Source organism: Centruroides sculpturatus, unplaced genomic scaffold (assembly GCF_000671375.1).
Source record: "Centruroides sculpturatus isolate CEXI.00-Female unplaced genomic scaffold, Cexi_2.0 scaffold160, whole genome shotgun sequence".
In the NCBI taxonomy this organism is placed as follows: Eukaryota; Metazoa; Arthropoda; class Arachnida; order Scorpiones; family Buthidae; genus Centruroides; species Centruroides sculpturatus.
The window spans coordinates 697,792-716,727 of NW_019384435.1; the positions used below are offsets into that span (position 1 = coordinate 697,792).

Sequence of the window (18,936 nt, forward strand, 5' to 3'; positions counted from 1 at the left end):
ATAGACCTACACACATAAGTAATTTATTATCAGACATTTCATTTCAACATGAAGTTGATGCTAGTCAGTCTTGCTCTACTGTTGATACAATCATTTGTCAAAAGCGAAGGTTGTTCTTTATCTTATATAATTCTATCAGTTCAATTATTATAAGAAATTTTTGTTCTTTCAGATGTGGATTGTTCCCTTCCTCCTAGAGCTGGAATATGTTTAGCATATTTCCGAAGGTATTATTACGATCCGAAGTTTGATAAATGCAAAGTCTTTATTTTCGGGGGTTGTAATGGTAATAGTAACAATTTCGGAAGTATGGAAGAATGTTGTAAAGCGTGTGGAAAAGGTAAGGAATGTAATAAAGGATAAACTTATTCATTTTATAAATAGAATAAAAATAAATATATAAATATTTACTTGCAGGTCAATGCCAAACTGGTTAATCAAATCGCCATTCCCAGTTAGTAAAGTATTTTCTCGTTAACATCGGTATGATTTGCTCATTTTAATTGATAAATTATTCATTTTCTGATGTGTAATTTTACTACAAATATAAACTGTATTTTAATATCTTAAATAATAAATTTAAGTGTATACATTTTTTTGAAGCACCCTGTATATATTTTCGAAAACCAACAGAGCTACATCCTTTAAACTTGTCCAATTGTCTAAATGTCAGGAGTGAAAATATTATTGTGTAGAGATCAATAACTAAAATGTTATTAAACCGAATTACATCTTAAAATCTCCGTATAACGCGTACCCGAATTTAACAATCTAGCTTTTAAGAATCACGGTAACTCAGAATGCGGGCAAATTTATAACTAAGATCCGGATTTCTGGGTGCATTTTTAGAATGGATTGGGTGCTCGTTTGGATGCTTTTTCCCCGTTTTGGGTGATAGTTTGGGTGCTTTTAAATGCTGTATTATTAAGACAAAAACCAAACATATTCTGCGGGATCCTGTCTTAATATTGTTCGTACGTACCATTATATTCTGAATTGTTTGCAAAAACATATTAAGAAATTACATGCCACTTCTCGTCGCCTTGACAAATATTAGCTAATGATTGAACAAGGGCAACTCTGGTGAGTTGTACTTGTTAAATCACAATTATAAAAGAGTTAATTTATCAATCCAATCCAGGATTGATAAATTAACTCTTTTATAATTGTGTTCAGTAATCAAATTATCTATATATATAAAATCGCTTGTCCTGACTGACTCACTGATTCATCATTTAGGCTCAGCGGTTTGCCCTGAGCAAACCGCTGAGCCGTGAAACAGAAGGCNATACGGGGTTAGGGGGGTCATATATCGAGTAGAATCATATTTAATAAAACTTTTACAGGTTATTAGCTTTTATTAGCTTTTACAATTTTTCGAAAACTCATCCTACCCAAAAATAAAGATTTTTGCTTTTTATAATAATTAATATTATAAAATAAATCACATCTTAATAAAATATAATAATAGATGACGCCACTTAACTTCCTGTTCTAGTATTGGTAACACGTGAAAGGTCCTTGATAGCTTTTTATTTCATATTGTTCTACATTGTTCTATGTTGCCATCTCTTGGAGTTTTCGCAGTAGCTAAAAAAATACTTTAGAAATTTAGAAATATAATAATATTTTAGCTAATTTCCTAAATATATGAGAATTATAAGTTATTATGGTTTTTCACGTGTCTTTATAAGGAGGTAAAGCATGTGGTGGGCATGATTTAAAAATGGCTCGCAGTGACCGAATAGAAAAAAAAAAAAAAAACCTTTAAATACTAGTCGTAGTTTGCGCCTAACCCACGAGTTTTCCGAATTTTCTTCGTGTAACACCTAAACAGAAGCCCGGTTTTTTTTATGAAAGTCCTTCTAGAAGGCCTCCACCTTGGAACATCGCCCGTACGTTGCGTTGCTACATTTCATTAACCCAAAAAGGCCCTCTTAGTGCCCACAAGGAAGAAAAAATCAAAGATTTAAAAACATATACACTTCTTTCTCCGGTTTTACATTCTGCTTTTAATTAATATAATCATAAATGTATCAGGAATAATAAGTACAATAAAAATTTCAGTCGATATTGTCAAATAAAATAAATATCAAAGGTTCAATAGAAGATTTTTAAATATTTATTATTCTTAAAAAATCATTTTACACAAATAAAATGTAATAAATTAATTAATTTCGGTATAATTTAATGAGAAATGTTGATAAAACTCATTAAATTTTTCCAAAATCTTTGGCGAATTTATAAATTTTTTCCGTTAATTATTATTATTATTTCATTTCTTCGATAACATTGTATTTGATCTGTAAAATTTAATTACTTTTATTAATTATCTGAAGATTTCATATTTAATATTAATCTTTAATTATTTTTTACAAACCCACGTCTTTAATTCTTTTCTTTCGTTTATGACGTTCGTGTTAATATTCCTATACTTTTATTAGCAGTTATCTATAAAATTTATAAAAATAAATTTAAGTTAATAATCAGGTAAAAAATTCAAAAAAATTTAAATATTAAAAATTATTCAAAATAATAAATTCTTATTCATAATATCTTAGAGCTTCAGCCTGAAGTCAGGAGGATCCAGAATCGAATCTGTAGAGCAACCTCCACAGAAATTTTTTATGGGATGACTCTTGTATATTTTAGGTTCTATACTTCACTACAGGCCGGTCCTATTGTGGGTCTGGCCAAACCCACACTAACTATGGAAAAGAAAGACCTTCCTAAGTGCCCAGTGGATAAAACCCTGAACATTGATAATGGGCTCGCGCGTAATCAATGATGGAGTTTCCCGGGATTTCTTCACGTGTCTAACACACAATTAGGAGCAGTTTCCCATAGAAAGACACTCTTTCCTTGGGAGAGGAGAGAGCGTCTTTAAATTAAATTAAATATATAAAACAATGCATTGCACTCTTCCCTTGGCAGAGCGTCCATGCATTGCAATGCATTGTTTCTTCTATACTTTAGTCTCCACAGGGACTAAGAGGGTTAGATGGAACAAAAGCAAAAAATAGATGGAAAAGAGTAAGAAAAATCATCTTTTAATATAAGAAAATAAAATTATACGCACTTCCTCCACATTTCTCACAACATTGTTGCTGAGTTTCAAATCTATTATCAGGATTATACATTCCATAACATGGATCGTAGATGAAAGCTTCGCATTTATTCTTCTCATAGTTATGAAAGAAAAATTGATGATATTCCTTTCCTGGTTGTAGAGCTTTCTTCTCCTCTATAAAAATATTACTTAGTTTAAAAATATCAATGTATTTTAGTATGTTATATTCTAGTTATACATATACATACGTTTGGCTTCTAGCACGACATTAATGCAGAAGAAGAGACTAACGCAGATAGCTAGGAAGGTTTTCATCTTTGATCGATCTGAAAAATTTAAAGATCTACCTCAATTTTATATTCTTAACCCACCTACGATGCAGTGAACATCTACAAAATATTTACAAATATTTATATCTGAAATGAGTAAACATGTTTTCTAAGTCGAATTTTTTAACAGGTTCTAATGAACTTTTTATTTTTAAATATTTTATATTTGTAAATTAATAATTCAGTGATAAATTCTTTTATTTTTCTTTAGTGAAATCGAAAATATGTCCCACAAAATTTGATTCCGGATGTCAATGTTTTCGAATGAATTAAATATGTTATGTCTAAAATTTTAAAGGAATTACACATCCGTTTTTAAAATATCATATGATATTTTATTTTATAAAATGCTTGATTTCATTCTAAATATCTAATTTAACACTTAAATTGGGCCCTATGTCTATCCGTCCTTGTCTGTTATGATTATAAATGCTAATAACGAGTAAAATCGTCATTAAGTCCGACCCTATTGAAGATACACACGACCCCCCTTATCTCACCACCCCCTAGACCTTTAATCACCAAAATTTAATAGAATCGATCCCCGTAATAAGTAAACCCACCTGTAAAATTACAGAAATTTTCAACAAAAAGCACAGGAGTTATTAATTAAGCTTTAAAGAGGGTGAAGAAAATTGAGCTCCCTTCACAAACACTAACATCCATACATACAGAAAAAAACCCGAAATTTTTTGCATTTTTTGACCGATTTTTCTTCGGCACCTGAGAAACTTAGGGGCCTTTAGTGGTTCCTACCCCTGTAAAATTAATGACAAGATAAATGACAAAATGGGCCCTATACAAGCTCTCGACGTCCATACGTACACTTTTAATAAATATAATTTATTAATATATAAACTAAGAATAGAAATGATAAAAATTATTATTTTTTCATTATTTTCAGGGTAAAATGAATGTAATAATATGATATTTACAGGGAAATTTAATTTAAAAAAAATAAAAACAAATGTAAATGTTTGTTTATAAACACGTTTAAATATTCTCAGAAATTTGCTTGTTACTACTTCAAGGAAAGTTAATTTATTTATGTAAATTCCCTCTGTTCTAGGAAGTGTTTCAAACTGTATTTTAACGAAACTTTAATATATATATATATAATTATTTTCGCGTTAAAATAATTAAACTATGACTTTAACAAATTTTCAATTTTAGCAATATGTGAAACTATACATTAAAATGATACATAAATAAAATGTTAAGTGTCATTTTATAAGCATAAATAGTTTAACTTTTTAAATAACTGAGTGACTATCTGATTCTTTTAGATGTTTAATTTCAATTGGATTGGGTTTATGGGATGTTACAACATAAAACTTGGGCGACTTCTTAAGGTGGTGCCTCTTAAAGTAACTCCTACAGACTATTGAGGCATCCCCGTCAATAAGATTTTCTATAGGATACTGGTCTCTAGGTACTATTCAGCCCTTTGGCGGAGCAAACCGACTACCAATAAAGTTTTATTCACTTGGCAAATAGCGAACTTTGAGGGTACAGATGAGTTTTATAAGAAAAAAAATTGTAAATACCAATAATCAATAAAATCTTCATTAAGTTCCATCCTATCGAGATTGGACACATAACCCCGTATATCTCTCCACTCCCTTGACCTTTAATAGCCAAAATTTAACAGCCTCAATCCCCTTAATACTCAAACCTTCCAACAAAATTTCAGATATTTACGATAAAAGGTACAGGAGTTATTAAGCTTCAAATTGAGTAAACAAAATCGTGCCATACACGTACACATACACTAACATTCATAGATATAGAAATCCCTCAAACTTTATTTCATTTCTATACGCTTCACGGTACTCTAAATTCAAAAACGTAGAAATTTTAGGGGGGCATTTTTGACCTATTAGCCATACTTTTCCTCTGTTATATATAAAACGAGAAAGTAAACATTAACCTGTCAAGGTGAAAAATATCATATTTAATTTATGTAATAATAAATTTTCCTCTCTCGAAACAATATCCGCTAAGATTACAAAATATAAAAGTGATAATAATTTTCTTGGAATTGTCGTTATCGTGAAAGTAAATTCCTTTTCCGTTGTCGCCTTTTGTGTATTAATTGCACTTATATAAAAAGTAACTGACGTAATTGCACGATGAAGTTTCTCTTATTGAGTTTTGCTGTACTTCTTCTTCTCCAGTTATTTTCCAGTTCTCAAGGTACTCTTTTATACTTTTAATTGTGAAATTTAACATTCTTAATCATTAATTATTGATTACAGGTGAGCAATGTAACCTTTCCCCTGACTCTGGACTTTGTTACGCACATATACAGCGTTATTATTACGACTCAGAAAGTGGTAAATGCGAAGACTTTATCTACGGAGGATGCGGAGGTAACACCAACAATTTTCTTACTAAGATTGAATGCTGCAACGTTTGTGGCGACAGTAAGTAATTTAATTTGTTCTCGATATATTAACTTTAACAAGCAAATATTTAATAAATGATTATATTTATTTTCAGGTAGTTGCTTGCTTTAGAGAAACATCAATTGAATGTGTTATGTAAAAAACTGTTTAAATAATAAAATTTTGATATTATTTTACGTTATTTATTACCAACAATTTTTCAAGTATTTTTGACACGTATTAGTTTTAAAATAAAGTGCTTTTAAACCAATTTTTTTAGGTAAATTGACTGTTTATATTAGTGCTAAACTTACACAATAAGAACAGTAATTAAACTGGATTACAGTTGAATTGATGGAATTCTGGTTTAAATATTTATATTTAATATAATATTAATATTATTTACACTTAAAATTACAATAAATGAAGCGAATATTTTTTAAAATTAAAAATCACATTTATTTATTTATGGGATAAAATTAGTAATATTGATTTATGTATAAGGCAACGTAACACTTAAGAGATTTGTCAAAAGAGCCAAAATCTTAGGAAGATTTTGAATAGAAAACTGACTCTTATTTAGGTGTTAAACACGTAAAGACCCGAAAAACTAGCCAGCATACAGGTTAGATACGAACCTACGACCAATTTTCAATGGTTTTATCTACTGAAAACTGATCGCGGGTATTTTATCATATTAATATATTTGTTATATACGTTATGCACGAGGTATTTCGGGTCTTTTTTTGTATATAAAATGATATTATTTTTAAATTAACTGAAAGGTTTATCATAAAATAATTTAGATATATATTTTTTATAACTTCGTAAAAAACGATTTAGGTGGTGTTTTTCTAGGGTGGCCGCACCTGCACTATATAAAACACTACACAATTTACACAATTAAATTATGTATTTATCGAGTTTCGGAGTCGGGAGGATGGTAGGATAGGACGTGTCCCTTCCTACAAAATTATTAAAATGTATATTTAAAACATAATTTTTCAAAATAAATCATAGATATTTACCATATTTTTTTTTCCTATTAAACAGAATAAAATAAATTTATAGCCAATTTTATTATGCAAGTTTCTACAACTTCAGGGATCAGTTTTAATTAATTATAATTTATAAATGTCATTTTAAATATATTACATAGCACATTTAAAGAGAGCTTTTCACTAGTGTAGTTCCTTTTGTTGATTAACCCTTCGGCAGATTACCATGAATNAAAAATATTACTTAGTTTAAAAATATCAATGTATTTTAGTATGTTATATTCTAGTTATACATATACATACGTTTGGCTTCTAGCACGACATTAATGCAGAAGAAGAGACTAACGCAGATAGCTAGGAAGGTTTTCATCTTTGATCGATCTGAAAAATTTAAAGATCTACCTCAATTTTATATTCTTAACCCACCTACGATGCAGTGAACATCTACAAAATATTTACAAATATTTATATCTGAAATGAGTAAACATGTTTTCTAAGTCGAATTTTTTAACAGGTTCTAATGAACTTTTTATTTTTAAATATTTTATATTTGTAAATTAATAATTCAGTGATAAATTCTTTTATTTTTCTTTAGTGAAATCGAAAATATGTCCCACAAAATTTGATTCCGGATGTCAATGTTTTCGAATGAATTAAATATGTTATGTCTAAAATTTTAAAGGAATTACACATCCGTTTTTAAAATATCATATGATATTTTATTTTATAAAATGCTTGATTTCATTCTAAATATCTAATTTAACACTTAAATTGGGCCCTATGTCTATCCGTCCTTGTCTGTTATGATTATAAATGCTAATAACGAGTAAAATCGTCATTAAGTCCGACCCTATTGAAGATACACACGACCCCCCTTATCTCACCACCCCCTAGACCTTTAATCACCAAAATTTAATAGAATCGATCCCCGTAATAAGTAAACCCACCTGTAAAATTACAGAAATTTTCAACAAAAAGCACAGGAGTTATTAATTAAGCTTTAAAGAGGGTGAAGAAAATTGAGCTCCCTTCACAAACACTAACATCCATACATACAGAAAAAAACCCGAAATTTTTTGCATTTTTTGACCGATTTTTCTTCGGCACCTGAGAAACTTAGGGGCCTTTAGTGGTTCCTACCCCTGTAAAATTAATGACAAGATAAATGACAAAATGGGCCCTATACAAGCTCTCGACGTCCATACGTACACTTTTAATAAATATAATTTATTAATATATAAACTAAGAATAGAAATGATAAAAATTATTATTTTTTCATTATTTTCAGGGTAAAATGAATGTAATAATATGATATTTACAGGGAAATTTAATTTAAAAAAAATAAAAACAAATGTAAATGTTTGTTTATAAACACGTTTAAATATTCTCAGAAATTTGCTTGTTACTACTTCAAGGAAAGTTAATTTATTTATGTAAATTCCCTCTGTTCTAGGAAGTGTTTCAAACTGTATTTTAACGAAACTTTAATATATATATATATAATTATTTTCGCGTTAAAATAATTAAACTATGACTTTAACAAATTTTCAATTTTAGCAATATGTGAAACTATACATTAAAATGATACATAAATAAAATGTTAAGTGTCATTTTATAAGCATAAATAGTTTAACTTTTTAAATAACTGAGTGACTATCTGATTCTTTTAGATGTTTAATTTCAATTGGATTGGGTTTATGGGATGTTACAACATAAAACTTGGGCGACTTCTTAAGGTGGTGCCTCTTAAAGTAACTCCTACAGACTATTGAGGCATCCCCGTCAATAAGATTTTCTATAGGATACTGGTCTCTAGGTACTATTCAGCCCTTTGGCGGAGCAAACCGACTACCAATAAAGTTTTATTCACTTGGCAAATAGCGAACTTTGAGGGTACAGATGAGTTTTATAAGAAAAAAAATTGTAAATACCAATAATCAATAAAATCTTCATTAAGTTCCATCCTATCGAGATTGGACACATAACCCCGTATATCTCTCCACTCCCTTGACCTTTAATAGCCAAAATTTAACAGCCTCAATCCCCTTAATACTCAAACCTTCCAACAAAATTTCAGATATTTACGATAAAAGGTACAGGAGTTATTAAGCTTCAAATTGAGTAAACAAAATCGTGCCATACACGTACACATACACTAACATTCATAGATATAGAAATCCCTCAAACTTTATTTCATTTCTATACGCTTCACGGTACTCTAAATTCAAAAACGTAGAAATTTTAGGGGGGCATTTTTGACCTATTAGCCATACTTTTCCTCTGTTATATATAAAACGAGAAAGTAAACATTAACCTGTCAAGGTGAAAAATATCATATTTAATTTATGTAATAATAAATTTTCCTCTCTCGAAACAATATCCGCTAAGATTACAAAATATAAAAGTGATAATAATTTTCTTGGAATTGTCGTTATCGTGAAAGTAAATTCCTTTTCCGTTGTCGCCTTTTGTGTATTAATTGCACTTATATAAAAAGTAACTGACGTAATTGCACGATGAAGTTTCTCTTATTGAGTTTTGCTGTACTTCTTCTTCTCCAGTTATTTTCCAGTTCTCAAGGTACTCTTTTATACTTTTAATTGTGAAATTTAACATTCTTAATCATTAATTATTGATTACAGGTGAGCAATGTAACCTTTCCCCTGACTCTGGACTTTGTTACGCACATATACAGCGTTATTATTACGACTCAGAAAGTGGTAAATGCGAAGACTTTATCTACGGAGGATGCGGAGGTAACACCAACAATTTTCTTACTAAGATTGAATGCTGCAACGTTTGTGGCGACAGTAAGTAATTTAATTTGTTCTCGATATATTAACTTTAACAAGCAAATATTTAATAAATGATTATATTTATTTTCAGGTAGTTGCTTGCTTTAGAGAAACATCAATTGAATGTGTTATGTAAAAAACTGTTTAAATAATAAAATTTTGATATTATTTTACGTTATTTATTACCAACAATTTTTCAAGTATTTTTGACACGTATTAGTTTTAAAATAAAGTGCTTTTAAACCAATTTTTTTAGGTAAATTGACTGTTTATATTAGTGCTAAACTTACACAATAAGAACAGTAATTAAACTGGATTACAGTTGAATTGATGGAATTCTGGTTTAAATATTTATATTTAATATAATATTAATATTATTTACACTTAAAATTACAATAAATGAAGCGAATATTTTTTAAAATTAAAAATCACATTTATTTATTTATGGGATAAAATTAGTAATATTGATTTATGTATAAGGCAACGTAACACTTAAGAGATTTGTCAAAAGAGCCAAAATCTTAGGAAGATTTTGAATAGAAAACTGACTCTTATTTAGGTGTTAAACACGTAAAGACCCGAAAAACTAGCCAGCATACAGGTTAGATACGAACCTACGACCAATTTTCAATGGTTTTATCTACTGAAAACTGATCGCGGGTATTTTATCATATTAATATATTTGTTATATACGTTATGCACGAGGTATTTCGGGTCTTTTTTTGTATATAAAATGATATTATTTTTAAATTAACTGAAAGGTTTATCATAAAATAATTTAGATATATATTTTTTATAACTTCGTAAAAAACGATTTAGGTGGTGTTTTTCTAGGGTGGCCGCACCTGCACTATATAAAACACTACACAATTTACACAATTAAATTATGTATTTATCGAGTTTCGGAGTCGGGAGGATGGTAGGATAGGACGTGTCCCTTCCTACAAAATTATTAAAATGTATATTTAAAACATAATTTTTCAAAATAAATCATAGATATTTACCATATTTTTTTTTCCTATTAAACAGAATAAAATAAATTTATAGCCAATTTTATTATGCAAGTTTCTACAACTTCAGGGATCAGTTTTAATTAATTATAATTTATAAATGTCATTTTAAATATATTACATAGCACATTTAAAGAGAGCTTTTCACTAGTGTAGTTCCTTTTGTTGATTAACCCTTCGGCAGATTACATAAGCGGGGAAAGGAATTTCATTGTTTCATTCATTGTATTATTTGTAACTAAAATCTATATATTTTTTTAACGTTCAAATGAACAATTTTTATAGAAATTGTAGCAAAAAACATTCGAAATTATAAAAGATAAACACAAAATTTTTTAATATCAACTATTTTATTTTAATATCAACACTTAAATTAATTTTATAACAGCGTTACAAATTGAACAGTGTGTTTATTCATATATTTTCTCTTATCGTAGTTAACAAAATACGTAGACAATAAAATAATCATTTTATAACTGCATTAAAATTTACAACAAAAAAAATTTAATAATATAAAATGGCTTACGATACTAATTACATTAAATCTTCTTAATAATAAACCATTAAATCCAGTATTCATTCCATTTTTCAATCTAGAAAATAATTTTTTTAATTATAAAATAACGTTTAATTAATGTGTATAAGAATATTACTGACATCCATAAGACACGCTTACAAATTGATCTCATCCTTTGTGATGGCTACGATGCTTCTTCCACTTGTTAAACTATTAAAAATTAATTAATTTAATAACATTTAGTTAATTATTCAAATAAAATACTGTTTTAATAAATTTAATTTCTTTCCCGTCAATATAATATACAGGGTGCTTCAAAAAATGGAAATATCTTGTTTTAAATCTAGCAAAACAAGATATTTCTATTGAATTCTTTCACATGATGAACAAACTCAGCTGCTGGTGGGCACACGCTTGTTCCCATCAGCATAAAACCACTGAACACTGGCTCTTATTTAGGTGTTAAACACCTAAATAATAACCAGTGTTCGGGTCTTTAGGTTTTAAACATCTAAAGACCCGAAAAACTACTTTGCCAGCACGTTGGTTAGGTGCCGATTCGCGCCTAACTAGTGAACTAATCAAGTGGAGTTTTCGTGGTTTTTTTACGTGTTAAACACGTGAAAAACCCGAAAAACATTCTGCTAACTCATTATTCAATTTTACGTCAATAAAATAAAGTAAAACTAATCGTCTACGTCAGAGATTCTCAAAATTTTTGAGTTAGAGGTAACCCCCAACACTACACTATTATACACATAAATGAAGAGTTAAGTAGAAAAACTACAGTGTTTTATTATTATTATTATTATTTTAATATAAAAATATAGAAATAATTTTCGAAATAATAAGTAAACAATTAAAATCTTTTAATTATCTTTTTAATTTTTGTATACTTTTAACAAGTACGCGAGGTGAGAATTGCTGTTGTAAATAATTTCACAGCTTTAAATGTAAAGATTTTATGTTATAAACTGATAAAAATGGTGTTAATTATACTATTATTTAAAATTTTGAAGTTGTACTTACTCCAGCTTTTGCAGCTTGTCCTGCAGCCCATCGGGCTACGATAGGCCAAAATCTTTTCTCATGGTTGACATATTCATCAAGTTCCTCATTGTTTTCTGCTTCTGAAGCTTCTGAAGTTTTTAAGAGGAATAATACCATGAAAATCGCTCCAAAAACTACGATGGATTTCATTTTATCTANTTAAATAATTTGATATTTATAATTGGTTTAAAAACACCAACCGGATGCTCAATGGGGTTTCATGAAACAGTTAATTTAATATGGCTGTCTGAACTATTGTAGACATTGTTCCTTACCCTTCAGTTACCCGTTAATGAGGTAGTTCGAGAATAAAGAACTGTGAATAAGGGATGGATGAAAGAGGGGGTATGGTTGAGGGTAAAGGATGATTGAGAGTAAGGAACAAGGAGTGAAGTATGGTGGAAGATGAGGGATGACTGAGAATGAGGGACTGTGTGTGAGATATGATTGATAATGAGGAATGACTGAAGTTATTTGCTTACAGGATATTCATAAAAGTGTTTTATTTTTTTATAATCCATAAAATATTCTGATAATGTAAACGATTCTGTTCTATTTAAAGCATAATAAAAGTTAATAAATATTGCTACATTATGCTATTGTTCCTTTAAGCTGTTCCTGTTTATATTTATTTATTAAATGTATTAACATATATATTATAATTATAATAATTTAATATAATTATAATAAATAATAATATTAACCTACAATGTCTATTATNTTTAAGCTGTTCCTGTTTATATTTATTTATTAAATGTATTAACATATATATTATAATTATAATAATTTAATATAATTATAATAAATAATAATATTAACCTACAATGTCTATTATTATCTGTTTAATTGTTATAAACAAACATTTATTATTTCATCAAACATATTTTCTCCCTATTATACTGTTTACTATTATAGAGGATAGATGGAAAGTAACTAGGCATTGTGAAATTGCAATAATTTTTTTTAATAATAATGCAATCGTAACAAAATTTCTGTTTTCATGTACATCTGTCAATGAAAACTTATAATTTCTGAATTCGTTGTGTAAGCAGTGACCGAGAAAAGCTAAACATGTAGCGGAAAGAAAAGATGACTGACCGCTTGCCTGTTCAAAAGCCAGCGAAGATTGCTGCACGCTAAAGAGGGGAGGGGGGAATTAATTACTGCTACGTAGAGATGGTGGTATTCAGTAAAGGAATGTCATGCAAAATGCGTTAAAAACAATCAAGAATTTCCATTCGAAGCTAATTACGACAGGCTCAGTTATGAAAGCAGAAAAGTGACCGTACGATCCCCATCGTTTAAAGACGTTGTTGGATGGCGCCGGTATCTACATTGAATTTTATAATATGCATTCAAATGTCTTATTTAATAAGGTACATTTTAAATAATTTCTATCATTTTTGCCTTAGAAATGTAGAAATTATAGCAATTTCTTAATGTCTAGTAACTTTCAACCCATTATAAACATTATAACCCAGTAATTCTACGAGTCAAACTGCATAAATTTATATGAAAAGAATTATTTTTTGGCATATTTTCCTTAATAATAAATAAGATATCACCGACAAATTTTTTTCACCGTTTAGAGGAAATATTAAATTTTATTTATTTTCTCTGTATCTGAATAAAACCCAAGGTTTATTATAAATACATGGAATATATACCTATATAATTTGTAACCACTGTTTATTATATGTCGAAATTAAATTAAGTAATTACTTAAACTTAATCTATTAAAATATTTTGCAATTTTCCTGGAAAGTATTCATTTTTACTTATATTTATTGTCCTTGCCTTGCCTTTATCAAAGTGAATTTCCTGTTTGTCTGGTCGTAAATATAACTTCCAATCAAGATAATAGGTCATTAATTTCATCATGAAGCTTGTAGTAACCAGTCTGGTTGTAATTTTGCTCTTCCATTCGTTTTGCACATCGGACGATGGTTTAGTTTATTCATTTATTTTTTTTAACTCTTAAATCTAATAGTCGTTAACCTTAAGGTATTCTTTTTAGATGTGGATTGTTCCCTTCCTCCCGATTCCGGATTATGTTTAGCAATATTTCCGAGGTATTATTATAATGCTAAAAGCGGAAAATGCGAAAGTTTTACTTACGGTGGATGCGGGGGTAACAGTAATAACTTTGAAAATAAAAATGATTGTTGCAAGGCTTGTGGTGACGGTAAGAAATATGATTTTGTATGAATTAAGTTTTCATCTCTTTGTAATTAATATAATAATTTACATTTTTGATTGTAGATCGCTGCTGAAAAGAGTGAACGAAACATTAATTGTAAGATATTTTGAATAAAATGAATTATTTACTTTGTTAATTGAGTGTAAAATTTGTCGTTTTATTCTATGTTAAATGATTATATTAAATACTCATTATAGGCTATATATTAAATTAAATAGTTATAATTTAATTATACAGTACATAATTTAATTTTTTCATTATTAACTATTACACATCACGAATAAAAGCATTGGCACAACTTTTCTTACTATTAATTAATATTAAGTATCAATTTTTTTTATTTGCTATCATTGATAATTGGGCTGTAATTTGAAAACATTGTAGATCTATAAATTTCCGTTGTCGTACGTCTGTACAAATAAACTAAAATGAAGATAATAAACTATGTTTATTTTGGGGGAAGATATGAGTTTAAAAAGAAAAAAAACCTTTTGTGCTAATAACGAATGAAATCTTCATTAAGTCCAATTCCACTCGAGATATGACATATGACCCCATTCTATTTCTTTTACCACTACAATTTAATAGTGTCAATCTCCTAATGTACAAATCTCCCCGCAAAATTCCCGAGATTTTCGACGAAAGGCACTGGAGTTATTTAGCTTTAAAAGTGGGCGAACAAAATTGTACGCTATACACAAACATCCCTTTATATAGGAAGAAAACACAAAATTGTTTTTACATTTCTCGGCATATTAGGATCGTGTCCAAAATATAGAAGTCGTGGGGATTTATCGCCACATTTTTCCTCTGTTGCGTATAAAGGAAAAGTACAGTTGAAACGAAAAAAATTCGTAAGTGAGAACGAGCAATTATTTATTGGAACATAGTCACAATGTCGAGCTGCAATTTTTCGTCATAATGTGTATAATAATTATAAGTTTGAAAATTACTGTAGATTTAGAATTAATACGGGATTAAGTAAACAATAAATCGAACTCTAGGTACAAATTTTGTTACACAACATATTGAAACTCTTATACCATACAGTCTTTTATATACTGTACATTCTTCTGGAGCTACACTCTTCTACTCGCATCCATTTTACATCTCAAAACGGACCTGTAAATCTTGTTTGTGATGTCTTTAAATACGTATCATACGGCAATGCTGTTACGTGATCCTACGGAAAAGAATCCAAAGAGTTCAATCAGGAATGTGATGGATTGCAGTGGAATGGGTGCATGTCATGTTGACATATTATCCGGTGTATTTCTATCTCAATCTAACGCTAACTCAACGCTAGAAAGATCTCTTTTGCCTATTATAGATGTTTTAGTGAACACCCGGTATATTTAAAACTTACATAAATTATCGAATTATCCTCCTTAATTTATTTTATAAGTTGATAACATTCTCTATTTCCTTCTCGTTTTTTTAAAAAAATTTCCGACTCACCTACATTTCCAAAACTATTTTAAACAGTTGAAGGAACACGTTTCAAACATGTTTCATTATAAAAAATTAACAACTTAAATAAAATTTGGTTAGTTTTAAATAATGTTTAGGGGTCCCTAACACGATATAAAAAATTCCAATGTCTCAATGTTTTAAGTACAAGGTGCGTTCCATACGTAATGCGACCAAATTCATTAAAAAATCATTTATTGAATATATTCTTACAATTAGTCAAAAATCTTCGAAATAGCACCCTCCTGCATCGATACACTAGTGAAGGCGGTGTTTCCGGACCTTGAAGGCATTCTGGAAGGCCTTCTCCGGAATGTCCTTTAGAGCTGATGTAACATAAGCCTTGATGTTTTCAATCGTGTCGCAATGTTTCCCTTTCATGGCCCCTTTTAAGCGAGGAAACAAAAAAAAGTTGGCGGGAGCCAGGTCAGGACTGTAAGGTGACTGTGGAACCAATGGGGTGTGGATCCTGGCCAGGAAACCGTTGACAGTGAAGGCGCTGTGGCTTGGCGCGTTGTAGTGATGAAGTTTCTGCGTGTCCTTGATGTCACTTCGGCAGCGCGCGACTATGATTTCAGTCTTTTGAACCAAGTAGAAAGCTGCATTTACAGTGGTCCTGACAGGTACGAATTCGTGGTGGTTAATGCCTCTGACGTCAAAGAAGACAATTCGGGAGGTTGATGGACGTCCACTGCGGGGTTCGTCAGTGACCTCCTCTCGGCCATCTTTGAACGACTTGTGCCATAGAAACACTTGTGATTTGGAGAAGCAATCACTCCCAAAGGTCTGCTGAATTAATGTAAAAGTTTCATTGGTTGACTTCCCAAGTTTAACGCAAAATTTGATAGCGTAATGGATTTGCTCCACAAAATGATTCATCGCTCCGTGTTACATTAACTCAAAATGGGGTTCACGGGAACGAACGTCCTCACACGCAGGCAGCTAGGAAGCAAAACAGAAATCTTATGTAAGTGCAGCAGTAGAAGCTCGACATCATCTTGTGCCAGGGAAATTACTAAGCAAATTTTAAATGCTTTTTACTCTATTATCTTGTATTTTGCTTAAAATAATAACTAATATTTTAAACTTTGTTAATAACCTGTAATTTAGCCAAACTTTGAAAATATTATAGACTTTAAAGAATTAAAAGCTAGTGGCTTTCTTTCTTCAGTAACACATCACACAAGGAACAGTTGATTTATGTATTTTTTATTAAAGGAAAATTCATTTCGAGTGTTAGACTTTCTCCTCCTCAGTCCTTAGACTTTATATCGGTTACATTATACCGAATAATACATATACAGTAGAGCGTCGATTTTCCGAAAGTCAATCATCCGAAACGTCAATCATCCGAAAGAATTCCAGTCGGCAAATTTAAATTTTGCCAGTGCTGTGGCGCTTTAATTTTTGGCTATGTCTTGGGCTACTCAAATATTTTACGTTTTTGATACTAAATTAACATCTGAAGTATAATTTTTTATTATTTTTATATTTTTCAATATATTTATTTTGTTTGTACAAAATAAAAAAATAATTTTTAACGATACAATAGTCTTTGTTAGGCTTAACATCGACTAAAATTCAACGCGAAGCGACACGTAACGGATAGAAATTTCGACATAGGATACGTTAAACTATTTTTTCGTACGTAAATCAGTTATCCGAAATATCAGTTATCCGGACAACCCCAGTCCCCAATTGATTCGGAAAATCGACTCTCTACTGTAATATTTTAACAAAAATTTAAAAAAAAATAACTTACTCTCTAATGTCAATTGTAACCAACAATCAACCATGTAAGTTATTTGTATTTAGGAGCACTTGCCCCTAAGCAAATATAGCTTTTGCTTTTACTTCTGGAAATAAGGACGAGTCTAAGAAATTATTATAAACATTAAGAGATAATTTTTAAAGAAAAGAACACATTTCCTTATAAATAGAAAGGAATTTAGGCCTTGTATTACATAACTTTGACAAGTATTTTAAAAGAAAGTAAAGAAACGAAATGGTTAAATATTAAATTCTATTTTTGCGCACTTTGAAGGAGGACATCGCCTTAATTTTTCTCCTAACGACTTGTTTTTTTTTCATATTTAATTAAAAAATATATCACTAAAAACTAATTTGCGAAATAGCAATTCACATCACTTCGCTTTTTAAAATACTTTCCAAATATTTGAAATGTTTCAATTTCGAGTTACTGTATTAAAAACGAATTTTATTGTCAGTCTATATAACTGATGATGTTTAAAAAAATCATGTTTATAATCTGTTAAATAATCGATACGTAGCGAGCAGAATGGTCAAGATGATATTTCTGGTGACTCGAAATCGAATCCGGAAGATCGAACAACCCCAAAAATACTTTAAGTTGCCCGTTTTGAATATTTCGGGTCCCGTATCTCATTGTAAGCCTGGCCGAACCTACGATGTCTCTTATAAAAGTCCCTGTTATGCAAGTTATTTTTATTCTTTCCTTCCTGTGATGCCCACAGAAAAGTTTGTTTGTTTATCTATTAAGTTACGGAAACGCAACACTTGGGCTATCGACATAGGAACGAGGTACCTTCCGGGAGGTGTTTTAAGGGTAACTGGCTCCTATTCAGACGTTACAGACGTGGAGAAAACCAGAAAACTCCACGTGGCCAGCCGGTCCTGGCGAGGCGCAAACCCACGACCGAACTCCCAGTGTTCGGGGAACGGAACCGCTCGACCACTGGTGGGTCAGGGAAAGAAAGAATAAAAAATAAAACACTTTTCGAAAGATGAAAATAATTAAAACGCTTTTAATAACATAAAATGCTTATAAAGTATATAGAATAATAAAGCTTTAGATATTAATAAAACGGTAACAATCATAATAATGGAAAGAAAAGGATATGTCATTACACAATGCAACTATGTACTTGTAAGATAGCATCCGGAGGAAGTATATAGATATATAGGGGAGACCGGGGCAAGATCGGCATGTTAAGCTTTACTTAAATTTTGTGTAATAAATACTGCTGTAAACTGAAAAAAAAGCTTTGCATATTGTCTATTGGAATGTTACCTTACTATAGAACTGGTTAAAATCAGTTTGGAAATAAAAATAATTAAAATAATTACAA

General features: G+C 29.9%; 1 protein-coding gene and 1 long non-coding RNA gene across 3 annotated transcripts; both read right to left on the reverse strand.

Annotated features, from left to right (window-relative positions):
• Nucleotides 1–2,380: 2,380 nt before the first annotated feature.
• On the reverse strand, nucleotides 2,381–3,433 carry LOC111619899 (tissue factor pathway inhibitor-like). Its single transcript, XM_023361726.1, has 3 exons — nucleotides 3,319–3,433; nucleotides 3,080–3,244; nucleotides 2,381–2,451 (listed from the first exon to the last, which is right to left on the reverse strand). The coding sequence occupies exons 1-3, from the start codon at nucleotides 3,383–3,385 to the stop codon at nucleotides 2,441–2,443; spliced, it is 243 nt and encodes an 80-aa protein (XP_023217494.1). The 5' UTR covers nucleotides 3,386–3,433; the 3' UTR covers nucleotides 2,381–2,440.
• Nucleotides 3,434–10,920: 7,487 nt separating this feature from the next.
• LOC111619902 lies at nucleotides 10,921–12,320 on the reverse strand. Of its 2 annotated transcripts, none has more exons than XR_002755837.1 (3): nucleotides 12,136–12,320; nucleotides 11,266–11,316; nucleotides 10,921–11,182 (listed from the first exon to the last, which is right to left on the reverse strand). It is a non-coding gene; the product is annotated as an uncharacterized LOC111619902 (long non-coding RNA). The 2 variants fall into 2 exon arrangements; XR_002755836.1 differs by having other exon boundaries at nucleotides 11,247–11,316.
• Between the last annotated feature and the right edge of the window lie 6,616 nt (nucleotides 12,321–18,936).

Bases quoted from the DNA above. Each gene is read 5' to 3' on its own strand.
- LOC111619899 (XM_023361726.1), bottom strand. From the start codon at position 3,385: ATGAAAACCTTCCTAGCTATCTGCGTTAGTCTCTTCTTCTGCATTAAT. The intron at 3,245-3,318 runs GTATGTATATGT...ATATTTTTATAG, and splicing joins TGTCGTGCTAGAAGCCAAAC to AGGAGAAGAAAGCTCTACAA.